Genomic DNA, 13,340 nt, shown 5'->3' on the forward strand with positions numbered 1-13,340 from the left:
CTCTACAAATACCTTTGCCCTTTTTTCTTTTTTTATACAAGAAATTCCCTCCTTCTGAAGGGCCTTTTGCCATTCATCCATCCATCTCTCCAGGATGGTCATGTCTGCCAGAACTGGGCCAGGGATTGGGAGCTGAATGTTAAACAAGACAGGTAACTGTCCTTACATCATGGAGCTTCCATTCATTTCTACACGGCATCCTCCCACGTATCCATTTGGACTCATCTCTGATGTTGTTTCTACTTTGAGTTTTTCCCCAGTGCCTCCAAGCGGATGTGTTCACTCTTTGGGCCCAGTCTACATCTGTTACATCTCTTCTTTATCTCTGTTACAGCATTTCGTGTCTTCATCAAGATACTGGCTGCCTGTTGTGTACAGAATCTATGCTAAAAGCTGGGGATACTTGGGGGATACTAAGTGTGGCTCAGTCGGTTGAGTGTCCAACTTCGGCTCAAATCATGATCTCGCGGTTTGTGAGTTCGAGCCCCATGTCGGGCTGTGTGCTGACAGCTCAGAGCCTGGAGCCTGCTTCGGATTCTGTGTCTCCCTCTCTCTCTGCCCCTCCCCTGCTTGCTCTCTCTCTCTCTCTCTCTCTCTCTCTGTCAAAAATAAATAAACATTAAATTTTTTTTTTTTAATCTGGGGATACTCTAGTGAACAAAACAAATAAAAAACTAAGCCTGTAGCTTACATATTGGAATTATCCAACTTGTACCCTCATAAGAATGTAAGCATTCTTATAGGACTTTATGTAATATCTTTATTATATCTGTGGTACCAGGAATGCTAGAAATAATTTGCATGATCCACATTTTCTTTAAAAATACAGCAAAAGTCTAAGGCACAGTCTTCATAATTTAATTGAATTAATCTCTGTGTGTGTGTCACATATATAAACATATGTATGTCTATAATTTTAGGAAGTAGAAAAATGCTAACTTTTGTAATAGTTTACAAACAGATTAAATGTCCAAGAAGGGGAGGGAGGGATGAATAATTATTTATATTGATTCCACTCAAATGATTGCCCAGACAGTGTCAATCTGCATTTTTTTCCTCCTCGTTGTAATTCACTAGAAGCCTTTTGCATGATTACCTTTGCAGTCAGAGATATATGTTAATTATATAAAGATTTCGCTTAAAACATGTAGGAAATATTTTCTTTTAATTTTTTTTATGTTTATTTATTTTTGAGAGAGAGAGCAGGGGAGGGGCAGAGAAAGAGAGGGAGATACAGAATGTGACACAGGCTCCAGGCTCTAAGCTGTCAGCACAGAGCCTGACATGGGGCTCGAACTCAAGAACTGCGAGATCAGGATGTGAGCTGAAGTCAGAAGCTTAATCGACTGAGTCACCGAGGTGCCCCATGTAGGAAGTATTTTAACCATCAAGGTTGATATAGCAAGAAACTGGGCTCAGGACACAGGACTCTACATTGTAACAGTACTTGTCTTTCAGTACTGGATTGATTACTTGGTCATTCAAAAAGCTGTATAACTTCTGAAGTACTTTTAGCCCTTCTTTGCTTGATATCAGCCCAGTGATAAGACATCTGTGATGCAGATGGAATGACACGAAGTGTTTTCCTTTCTTGCAGTTGGCGAGTTTGTAAGTGATGCCCTCCTTGTTCCCGACAAATGCAAATTCTTACACCAGGAGAGGATGGATGTTTGTGAAACCCACCTTCACTGGCACACCGTCGCCAAAGAGGTACCAGCCATACATTTGTTCTTTTAAAGTGAAGATTTCCTAAGGAGACGTGTCACGACATGTTAGAATATATTTTCAGGCAATAGCTATGTTGATAAAGAAGTTATATTTTTTAAATTTTATTTATTTTAAGGATTTATTTATTATTATTATTTTAATGTTTATTCTTGAGAGACAGAGAGAGAGAGAGAGCGTGTGCGCACGAGCCAATGGAGGAGGGGCAGAGGGAGACACAGAATCCAAAGCAGGTTCCAGGCTCTGAGCTATCAGCACAGAGGCCGACGCAGGGCTCAAACCCATGGACTGCAAGATCATGACCTGAGCCGAAGTCGGACGCTCAACCGACTGAGCCACCCAGGCGCTCCTTATTTATTTATTTTTTATTATTTATTTTTGAGGGAAAGAGAGAGACAGAGTGTGAGCAGGGGAGGGGCAGAGAGAGAGGGAGACACAGAATCCAAAGCAGGCTCCAGGCTCCGAGCTGTCAGCGCAGAGCCTGATGTGGGCTCGAATTCCCGAACCAGGAGATCATGACCTGAGCCAAAGTCGGACGCTTAACCGACTGAGCCACCCAGGCACCCCTATATTTATTTATTTTTTTTTAAGAACTGTCGAGGAGTAAACTTTTAGGAGTCCAAAACAGATTTAGTTAGCTAGATCTATTATGTGTCTATGCCATGTTGTATAAATCAGAAACTAGAATCTTACACTGCATAAACCTTAAAATATACCTTTTTCCCGATGATTTTTTGCCAAATTATTTTTTTTAACCAATTGCTTTCTTTTGTCATATACAAAGCTTTTGTAATTTGACCTTTTTCCCTGTGGTCTCTTGGGGAATACAGTGGTGGAAGAGGAAGTAACTTGTCCAGTACCAGTGGTCTCTTCAGTTACGCCATCCAATTTTGTGTTCGCCACACCATACCGCCACCTTCATTTTTCCACAGTGGTTGAATCACTGGATTCACCAGTGCAAACCTTTGTCAACCCCTGCTTTTGGCAAAGTGGACAAGACCTAAGACAATTAGCATAAAATGTCCCTTTTTATTATCATCTTCAAAAGTGCTTTGTGCCTTTGATATATTATGAAAGTGTTCTCATAAGTGTATATAGTTTTTGAGGAAGACCAGTCTCCTAGAATTAGGCTCCCTTGTCTAGTCTAGTTCATTGGTTCTCAAATGCAGTCAATTTTATTTCCTCCTCCTTCCCCAGGTACATATGCCAATGTCTGGAGACATTTTTGATTGTCACAGTTGGAAGGGGAGGTGTTACTGGCATTTGGGGGCTAGAGGTCAGAGATTCTACTAAACATTCTTCAGTGAACAAGACAGCCTCTCCTCCCTCTGTCCCCTGTCCCCAAGAATTATCTGATCCAAAATGTCAGTAGTACTGAAGCTGAGAAACCCTGATCTGGCTCACATAGCTTTGAAGTTGTTAGGCAGAAAACACCCCTTAAGAGTTAGCATTAATTTTGCCTTTTATAAAAAAAAAAAAAAACAACTTTTAATTTACTGTAAAACAAAATTTTCTTTATAAAAAAGAAGAGCTTTTTCAATCTTAAAAAAACAGACCAGATACTTTGAAGCTTAGCTACCCATCTAATAACCTCATTTTCTTTTCTTCTTGAGTTAAAAAAACAAAAATTGTTACTAAGAAAGAAAAATGACTTTAATTCCTATGAGGTCAAAATACAGTCTGTAATATTTTCATTGTTTATCCATATGTGTTGAATTATTAATCTTTCCTCTGTCACCAGTGGATGCCTTCAAAGCTTTATGTTAATCTCGAGTTGTGCAAACCTCGCAAATCCCAGGAAAGCAAAAAAGATGTTGAAAGAGAAATCTCTAATTTAGACTGTAAATTTTGATTCATAGCAGAGGATAATTTCTTTTCTTCCCAGGATTGTTATTCTGGAAGTGAGCCAAGAGAGTTAGAATTTCTAGAGTAAGATACATCCAAGTGAGAGAAACTTCCATCTGTAACGGAGATGGAAGTAAGCTGGGGATGTACATCGAGCCGTCACGTCTTCCTGATATGCTAATGACGCAAGAAAGCACTGGTTCTCTGATATCTATTCACAATACAGTTCTCTCCTAGATCCTTTTTCCCAATTAGTTTCCATTCCGGTTGTTTTTATTAATTTCCGTAATATCACAACATAGCCTTCTTAAATAAGTAATACGTAGGTTTTAAAATAAGGGTGCCAAAGTGGTCTGTGCTGAAGACACTTGTAAATCCACTCAAAAATGCAGATGGTCCTTTGCACTGTCTAACTGGCCCTTGGTACGTTGGGTCTCTGTCAGTTACGAGATTGGGGCTTTTCTTACAAAGAAACCAACGCACTCTCACTGTTTCCTCCTTACCTTGCTGTAGACCTGCAGTGAGAAGAGTACCAGCTTGCATGACTATGGCATGTTGCTGCCCTGTGGAATTGACAAGTTCCGAGGAGTGGAATTTGTCTGTTGCCCGCTGGCCGAGGAGAGTGACAATATTGATTCGGCAGATGCAGAGGAGGATGACTCGGACGTCTGGTGGGGCGGAGCAGATGCAGACTATGCCGATGGGAGGTAAGGTGGCTTTTGTGTTTGCTCTCTCGTGGACGCCAGTACGTCCAGATTACAGTCTTGTTTCTTCTACACATGTATCTTCCCGTTTCTCATTAAAGGGATCTCTGCCCACTCCTGTCCAAGTTTGCTTGTAGGAGGGAAATAAAATCTAAACCACGAAGTCCTATTATGGTAATGGCCACCTGTGTAACCTAATTGATCAACCACTGCTGAGTTACTTTTAGCTGTTTTATGTCGGTGTCCAAAGTTGGGATCAAAATACCACTGATACTATAATAGGTAGTTCTGTAGAGAATTGAAATCTGAGTGAGTGACTGGCATTCTGTTTTGGTCTATAATTTAGAAATATTTTTTAAACAAGATTTTGGAATTGCTTCATCAGTCAGTAGCTAAGTCTGAATTTTTTGTTAGAAAGGTTGGTTTTGTCTTTTGGTTCATTTTTGTCAGTTTTTTTGGCATTTAATCATCTCTTTGTGAACGACGTCAGAGGCATTCATAAATGTTTGCTTAAAGTTCTTTATCTTTGATTTCATGATAGTTAAAAGAATTGTATTTTCCCCTTTTTGGGATCTTAAACCCATAACTTCTAGATTCTTATGTTTTATTAAAAGCAAACCTCTATATTCACATCATCAAGTTATAAAACTAGAAGTTGGGGGTTAGAAAGGTTACCTGCTTCAGTCATCAGTTTCACGCTCCATCATCCCCCAGTGGTGATGATTATCTCACTTCTCCTTTTCCTTCAGGACCCCCTCAAATGTTCCCTGGTGTCACAGGTTTTCCAATAGAACATTAAGTATGAATTTGTTAAGACTGATGGTTATTAATATAAAGTTTTCTGACTTACAGAGTCAGGTACAGATCTTTTATAATGTATTTTGTAGAATTTTTAAAAAATAATTTTACAAAAATACAACTAGATTTTTTAAACATCTAAGGCATCCTAATTGTCATTTCTTACCAGTTTAATAATATCAGGTTTCCCTTTAGTGGCTATTTTCCAGTTTTACCATAACTTTTTTTGTTAGTTAAGCTCTTTTGTGTTCCCTCTTTGCTAGATTGAGAAAAATTGTGTTCAGTGTAGCAGGATATGGAGCTAAACAAATTGAGGAATTACAAAAGAGAGAAAGAAATAAGGGAAAAGCCAACTGTATGCTTCACAATATTTCTCTCTATAAAAGTTGGAAGTTCATTAGAATAAACTCCTTCTCTGAGGCCATTAAACCCCAGGGAGAGCAGGACTTGCCAATGGGAAAGCGTCTGAGCTCTTTTTCCACAGGATGGATGGATTGTGTTCTGGGCCGTGGCTGGGCCCCCACCGGTATTCCATGAGCCAGGTGTAGAGAAACGTCTGTTGGTTTGGGTTTAATGGCTGCTTTGTCTAAAAGTTGGAATTGCCTAGTTCTTTCTGCTTTTATGATAGTTTTTTCGTATTTTTCTTCAGTCATATCTAGATGTGAAAGTTTCAGAGTGAGTTCAAGAAAAAATTCTTGTCATCGGGGCTCTTACTACATTATGCCAGTGCAACCAGTATTGAAAAGGGAATTTGAAGTTGGACAGCCATTTTCTTTGTTCATAGCCTGTTAGATACTTGATCATTCCACATCACTAAATTGACTCCGTACTTCATCAACAACCCAAATAATGGCGAGTAAACCAAGAGAGCTCCATGATTGCTGTTAAAATTAGACAGCTAGCTGTGCACTTGTAACCCTGTATCAAGGTTGGTGACCAACCATTCATGGCCATTCATATAGAAGGGACTTCTGTAATTAAGAGTGGGTATTTTGGGGCACCTGGGTGGCTCAGTCGGTTAAGTGTTTGACTCTTGATATCAGCTCAGATCATGATCTCACAGTTCATGAGATCAAGACCCATATCAGCCTCTGCATGCACAGTGTGGAGCCTGCGTGGGATTCTCTTTCTCTTTTCTCTGCCCTTTCCTGCTCATGTGCATGTGCACCTGTTCTTTCTCTTGCTCTCAAAATAAATAAATAAAAAGAATGGATATTCTTGTTGTATCCTGAGAGTGACAGGCTTTTGCCAGGGTCTCTTTTTTCCCTCCGTTAACACTTTTTTTTTATGTCTTGTAAAACCTGCTTTCTATTGGAAATAGATTTGGATGTGTCCTTTTTTTTTCCTTCTGCAATCCCTTCAACTTACTGACCTAATTGAAAGCATTACTAACATGATATCTTATGAAACCTTCTCAATGGCCCTTTCTTTTCCTACACCCCTTCTCACCAGTGTTGGAAAGAGATCCATAGGGCTTCCTCATTTATTTATTACTGTTATTCAGTAATTAGATTCTTTGATATCCAATCTCTCTGGTTAAAACCACTGTCTTCTGTGGCAGTCACCAAACTATAGGATGCCAGTGTATTATTCTTTAATGTTGTTTGTTGTTTTTTTAATTTGCTGTATTACCTACAACTAGGGCAACTATGCAATATATTATTCAAACCAGATTTGACCCTAGGACCACAGTGTGTAAGCACAAACTGAGCTATATGGTCATATTAGCTATCTCTATCTTTAGCCATATCACCATCCAGGTTGGCAGCTAGCTGAAATGCTAGCTGGCTCCTTCCTAGTCCCCTTTATTTAAATTCCATTTCTGCTGGCTGCAACACAGATATCCCTTGGACTCTGTCATCACTTAGAAATACTGTACCCATAGGGTTTGTCAGCTTTGACATTCCTCTCTGACCAGGATCTTCTCATCTTACACCCAAAACACTCATTGAGTCTTCTTGAATTTCACCCTGCTTTCATAATCCCCTCCCCAATTCAGGCTCTTAATCCATTATCCTCTTTTTCTTTTCTTTTCTTTTCTTTCTTTCTTTCTTTTTTTTTCTGTTTTGGTTAGGAGGGAGGGCCCTTCCTAATGTGGATGGACCCGATGGGTAACCATTTCTACATATTCATTTGAATATCCTGGAGTTGTCGATACCTGTCACATTTTCTTACCAATTTTTGTCAATCTTTTGTATTTGGGAAAAAGTAGTTTCTCCCTTTTAATGCTTCCGAGTTTTGTAAGGTTGATGTATCATGTCATGTAACCCTACCAGTTAATTCTATTTCTTATTCATGCTGTAACATCAGCTGGGATCTTAGTGTTAGTAGATGTGTCTAATTGTCATTATTTGATGACCTATCACCTTCCACATAGCAGCTGACCCAAGCCACCTTCATTCTCCTTGGTTCCTGGCATCACTCTCCTTCGTGCTCCACACATGACCCCTAAATAGTCCCTTATCATGAATTTCTGCATCATGGTACCTGGGAGTTTATAGGTGCTTGTACATGTTTGTTGAGTAAATTCATGAATTTTCTTGATATCGGCTTGAGGTATCTTGAGAGGTACCTCAGCATCTTTCTCTTTCTACCTTCTTCCATTTCTTTGTTTCCCATTTTCCCTGTTATGATTATGTTCTATCTGAACGCGACTTGATTACCTCCTCTCCTTTTCTTGGATTTTTTTAACAAAATGTATTCAAGACTTTTTAAATGTAGTTTTAGGGTGACTCAAGTCAGTTGAGCGTCCGACTTCGGCTTTGGTCGTGATCTCACAGTTCGTGAGTTCAAGCTCCACATCATGCTCTGCGCTGACAGCTCAGAGCCTGGAGCCTGTTTCAGATTCTATGTTTCCCTCTCTCTCTCAAAAAATTAATGAACGTTAAAAAAAAATTTTAAATAATAAAGTAGTTCTAGGTGAGCAGAATGTACACAGAGGTCCCAGATATCCCCGCCCCCCTCATACATGCATAGCCTCCGCATCATCAGCAGCTCCCACCAGAGCAATACATTCGTTACAATTGACACGTTATCATCCCACTTCCCTACTTTCCAGTCAGGGCCCAGCTCACCCTTAGGGTGCATACTGTGGGTTAGGACAGATGCGTAATGACATGTACCCATCCTCACGGTGTCGTACAGAGTATTTTCACTAAAATCCCTTTGTGTTTCCACCTGTTCATCCCTCCCACCCTTCAGCCCCTGGCAGCCACTGATCTTCCTCTTGTCTTTGTAGTTTCACCTTATCCAGAATGTCACATCATTGGAATCATACAGCATGTAGCCTTTTTCACATGAGGTGCTTTTGCTTAGTTAGTAATATGCATTTAAGATTCCTTCATGTCTTTTCATGGCTGCCTTTCTAGCTTGTTTCTTTTTAGTGCTGAATAATACTTCATTGTCTGGATGAACACGGTGTATTTGTCAATTCATCTACTCCAAGACAGCTGGATTGCTTCCAGGTTTGGGCAGTGTGAATAAAGCTGCTGTAAGCATCCATGTGCAGGTTTTTGTGTGAACCTAAGTTTTTTGTTCCTTTGGGTAAATACCCAGGAGCCCGATTGCTGGATCATATGGTAAGAGTATGTTTAGTTACAGGAAAGCGGCAAACTGTCTTCCAAAGTGGGTGTCCTATTTTGCATTCCCACCAGCAGTGAGTGACAGTTTCTGATGGTCCACTTCCCCACCAGCTAGTGGTGTCATCAGTATTCTAGATTTTGGCCATTCAAATGGGGGTGTAGTGGTATCTCCTTGCTTTAATTTGCATTTCCCTGATGACATACGACGTGGAGCATCTCTTCATACGCTTTATGCCATTCACATATCCATTTTTTTTTTTTTTTTAATTTTCAGTCTTCCTTATCATTTATTTGCTCCTTCACCTCTACCCACAGAGTGCTGTTTGTTTCCTGAACTGACACTGCCTGAGTTCAGATCGTCATTTACTGGCTACTAGGCTAACTCTTGTGACTGTCCCTTACTACCTCAGCAGCTCACTTGCCCCTGTTAACCTTGGTGCTTTTTTTCTTAAAGGACCCACCATACCTTGACTTCTTATTACTGGGTATTCATTCTACCTGACCCACAAGCCTCTGTTTATTCTCTTCCCAGATCATTCTCCATGCCTGAGTCATGTTCCCATTTTGCGTTTCTGATCCTGTTCACACTTGGTAGAAAATACTGGATGATCCCTGCAGCCTACAGGAAAGTTCAGATTCCCTTGCAGGCCATCCAGAAGTTATTGCCTGGCCCTAGCCTGCATTTCACCATTCTACGTGTGCCTCACCTTACCTACTGCACCTGCACACCTCGACCTTTTCTTTGCCTAGGCTATCGATCCCACCTTTCTAACCCCTTCTGCAATCAAATGCTCTACCCCTGACCTATACCCCCTCTAGCCCTTTCTGAAAATGTGTTTCCTTTTTCAGAAGATGGTGTTAATATGCCACAAAGACATTTGTCAATTCTAAAGTGCTAGACCTGTAAAATCCTACGTATTTTTTAACATTCACCGCAAGAGACCCCTCTTTTACAAGTCTGCTCTGATTATCCCTTGAAATACTTTGCTTCACTGTCCTACCCTTGCTTTGTATTATTTTATTTATATTGAGTTTTCTTCCAGTTGATTGTAGTCATTTCTTTCTTTATCTGACACAATCTAACCTGTAGTTTATGTACCAAAAATGTCTTGCACATTGGTCTTCAAGAAATATTAGCCAAATTCAATTATTTATTTATTTTTTTTTTTTTTAATTTTTTTTTTCAACGTTTTTTTTTTATTTATTTTTTTGGGACAGAGAGAGACAGAGCATGAATGGGGGAGGGGCAGAGAGAGAGGGAGACACAGAATCGGAAACAGGCTCCAGGCTCTGAGCCATCAGCCCAGGGCCTGACGCGGGGCTTGAACTCACGGACCGCGAGATCGTGACCTGGCTGAAGTCGGACGCTTAACTGACTGCGCCACCCAGGCGCCCCCAATTATTTATTTAAAAACATTTTTCATAGCTTTTGGTAAGGACCTCATGGCCCATAAATAGATGTTATAGACACGCTTGTGTTTCAGCTCACTTGTGTCCCTTAGAAATATAAGGTAAGCCACACAATGCACATTATACTTTCTAATAGCCACTTTTGAAAATAGCAAGAAAAAGCTGGTGAATCCATTTTGATACGATTTAATCCAGTATATTCAAATATTGTCATTTCAACATGTAAATAATCTGAAAAAGTTGTTAGTGAGATATTTTGTGGGGTTTTTTGTTTGTCTCTTTCATACAAGGTCTTTAAAATCTAGCACATGTTTTACGCCCATAGCCCGTCTCATTGGGACTTGCCACATTCCAAGCGTTCTGTGGTCACACATGGCTGGTGGCTCCCGTACTGGACATCGTAGCCCTTGATACTTCAGATTTCGAATCACTCTTTATTTTCCGTTAAGACAATGGGTTATATAGCCAGTAATACATTCTAAGGGGGAATTCTTACTTTTTATTACTTTCGTAACTGTCCGTGTTTTTAAAATTTGAAAGAATTGTTTTGAACTTACTATAGTTAGGGTATCCAGTTCCTTGTATCACTTCCTTTTTTCAGTGTTTTTCTGTTAGCCCTGCAGGCGTGTATTCCTTTATCCGCATCTGGCAAAGCAAGTGGGAAAAGGAAGAGCTTTTGCATCACTGACCTGCCCATAAGCTGGGCTCCTGCCAGCTGGCAGCTTCCCAGTTCCAGGAGCTAGCCCTCCTTGTGACACTTGAAATGCAGAATCAGTACAGGAATTTGACACATCTTTCTTAAAACTTCCTCTGGGGACACCATATGACAGTTTTTGAAGAGGAGAAAATGTAGCGTTACTCTGATCCTCCCAGAAACAAAATTTGACCCACAGTTGAATACACTTTGTTGGTTGGTGGGTAATGAGATTTGTTTTGGTAGGAGGTGAGGGCTTTCCTATGGCTAATGCGGCATTTAGAAGAACATTCTTGGTAGGATGAGCTCTGTGTTAATGACCTTATTGAAAAAGAGATAAGTCTTTCGAAAGAATGAATGTGGGCAAATCAGTTATTTGTAAAGTTCTTTGGTAAATAACTCAGTATTTATCTCTCCAGTGTTAACAGTGATTAAGTTCTCAGACCCCCTCAAAATACCTTTTTATGCGATCAGTAACATAGCTTGTTTATGTTAATAGGATGCAGATTCCAACTATCATGGGTAAGAATTTTCTATTGGAAAATTCACTAGAAAACTAACATACGCAGTCTGGCCTTGGGAGTGCAGATCTGGGGTGCAAATTTGCTCCCACCTGGATCCATAAAATACAACCAAAAATCCGTTATCATCCACGGGGCTTGTTGAATTTGTACAGCAAATAACATAAGGGAAGACCCTAATAACAGCATTTTCCCTCGTGGGAGTGGGTCCTTCCTCTCCAAAGTAGGTCCCCACATTGTTTCCCCCCAAACAAAATCTCAAATGATATAGCTTCTTGTTTTCAGGGTTGCAAACATAGATGAGTCTGTTTTGAGAGGTAACCTAGTGTATCTTCTTAGATAATGAGAGGATATTTCTTTCTTTTTAATTAAAAAAAAAAAACCCACTTAAAATAGATCCAGATAACTGATTGCTTTTGACTGCATCTCACTGTGCCCTTCTTTGAACTGTATTTTGTAGCTCAGGAGAGTTTTCTTTCATTGATTAAGGTTTCCTCAACAGTGTGTGTGTATGTGTGTGTGTACACGCATGTGTGGGCACCTGGGAACACACAATATCTTAACAGCACTCACTGAGCCCAGGCAACTGAAACACTTCTGACGGCCTTGCCCTGCTTTGTACCATAAAAGCCAGCCCAGCACCACTGACTTATCAAGGTACTGAGGACCCTTTATATTATTATGATTTCTTATACTTGAAATTATCTTACAAAAGTAAGAATAAAGGGATAGTGAAAAATAACTTTGTTTAGAAATTTTAATAAGAATATAGTAAAGGGCCACCTTTATAGTAAAGGGGCACCTTATAGTAAAGGGTGGCTCAGTTGATTAAGGGGCCAACTTCGGCTCAGGTCATGATCTCACAGTCCGTGTGTTCGAGCCCCGCGTCGGGCTCTTACACCTGGAGCCTGTTTCAGATTCTGTGTCTCCCTCTCTCTCTGCCTCTCCCCTGCTTGAGCTCTGTCTCTCTCTGTCTCTCAAAAAAATAAACGTTAAAAAAATTTTTTTTCAAGAATTAATATAGTAAACATTTTAATTTGGATTAAAATTTGAGTATGGTAAACCCAGATTTTTGGTACATCTTTTCTTGATTTTGAAGGTAGAGATTTCTGAAATGGGCAGCATTTTGTTTTTAATGGAACTAGCTGCTAAATAGTCACCTGCTGCGCATGAACCTGGGCTATATTCATCTTAAAAATACCGACTGCAGATTTAAAATACATCTCTATTGGGTTACATCCTGTTGTACTTCTTGGTTTTTTTCTTGAGTTTTCACTTGATAATTGTAAAAAGAATCAATACTTTAAAACTTGGAGAGCTCACAGTTTTGTTGAAGAGACGAGCCACTTTCTGTCCATTATTACAAAATATTTCTAAGTTTGGATATATAAATCCCCATGAGATTCATCAATCCATTTTTTTTCTTTTCAACTTTACATTGGTTCTTTACTTCTAATCACCTTTGTACACCCTCCTGCCTTTGGTAGTTGTCTGTTTACAAACCACGTACAAAAAATTTTGTTGCCTAAACATGATAAAATTTATTATGCAAGCATCCTAAAGGAGGAGAAAATGCTGTCACACATCTTTTTAGCAAAAATAGTGAACGGTGTCCTCCCTCCTGTGGAATGACTCCTTGGATGAGAATCCTGTATTTCCTTCTTTGCTTAGAATTCTAACACTGCTCCCTCTTCAGTTCTCCGGCCTGAGAAAATCCATCTAGGATATCGTCATCTGAAGATATCTGATATCTGATATCGTCTGTGGTCTTGCCTGTGTGATCAGTTTCATTCATAGCCAAATTTGTCTAATATTTGTGAAGTACCTCCTGTCGCTTTTCTTCTGTTTGCTAATGTGGAAAGTGAGCTTTTTTGATTTTCAGTTCTGTTCAATTAAAGTCTCCTGACGTAGTTTATAACTTCTGGAAAGGGGATGCAGTATTGTGGAAATGCAGGAATAAAACTGTGATAATCTCCCTGTTGCCTCATCCTTGTAGGCAATTCCTTCAGCCCTTCATTCTTTTTTTAAATGTTTTTATTTATTTTGGAGACAGAGGCAGAGC

General features: G+C 39.8%; 1 protein-coding gene across 7 annotated transcripts in view; it reads left to right on the forward strand.

Annotated features, from left to right (window-relative positions):
- APP (amyloid beta precursor protein) overlaps positions 1 to 13,340 on the forward strand; it is a 275,601-nt gene that overhangs the window by 112,826 nt on the left and 149,435 nt on the right. For all 7 annotated transcript variants that reach the window (XM_040484123.1, XM_040484124.1, XM_040484121.1 and 4 more), the window contains exons 4-5: positions 1,598 to 1,710; positions 4,084 to 4,277. In XM_040484123.1, the coding sequence (XP_040340057.1) occupies positions 1,598 to 1,710; positions 4,084 to 4,277 (307 nt within the window). The remainder of the gene's footprint in view (positions 1 to 1,597; positions 1,711 to 4,083; positions 4,278 to 13,340) is intronic.

This window comes from Herpailurus yagouaroundi, unplaced genomic scaffold (genome assembly GCF_014898765.1).
Source record: "Herpailurus yagouaroundi ecotype Mexico unplaced genomic scaffold, PumYag 162, whole genome shotgun sequence".
NCBI lineage: Eukaryota > Metazoa > Chordata > Mammalia > Carnivora > Felidae > Herpailurus > Herpailurus yagouaroundi.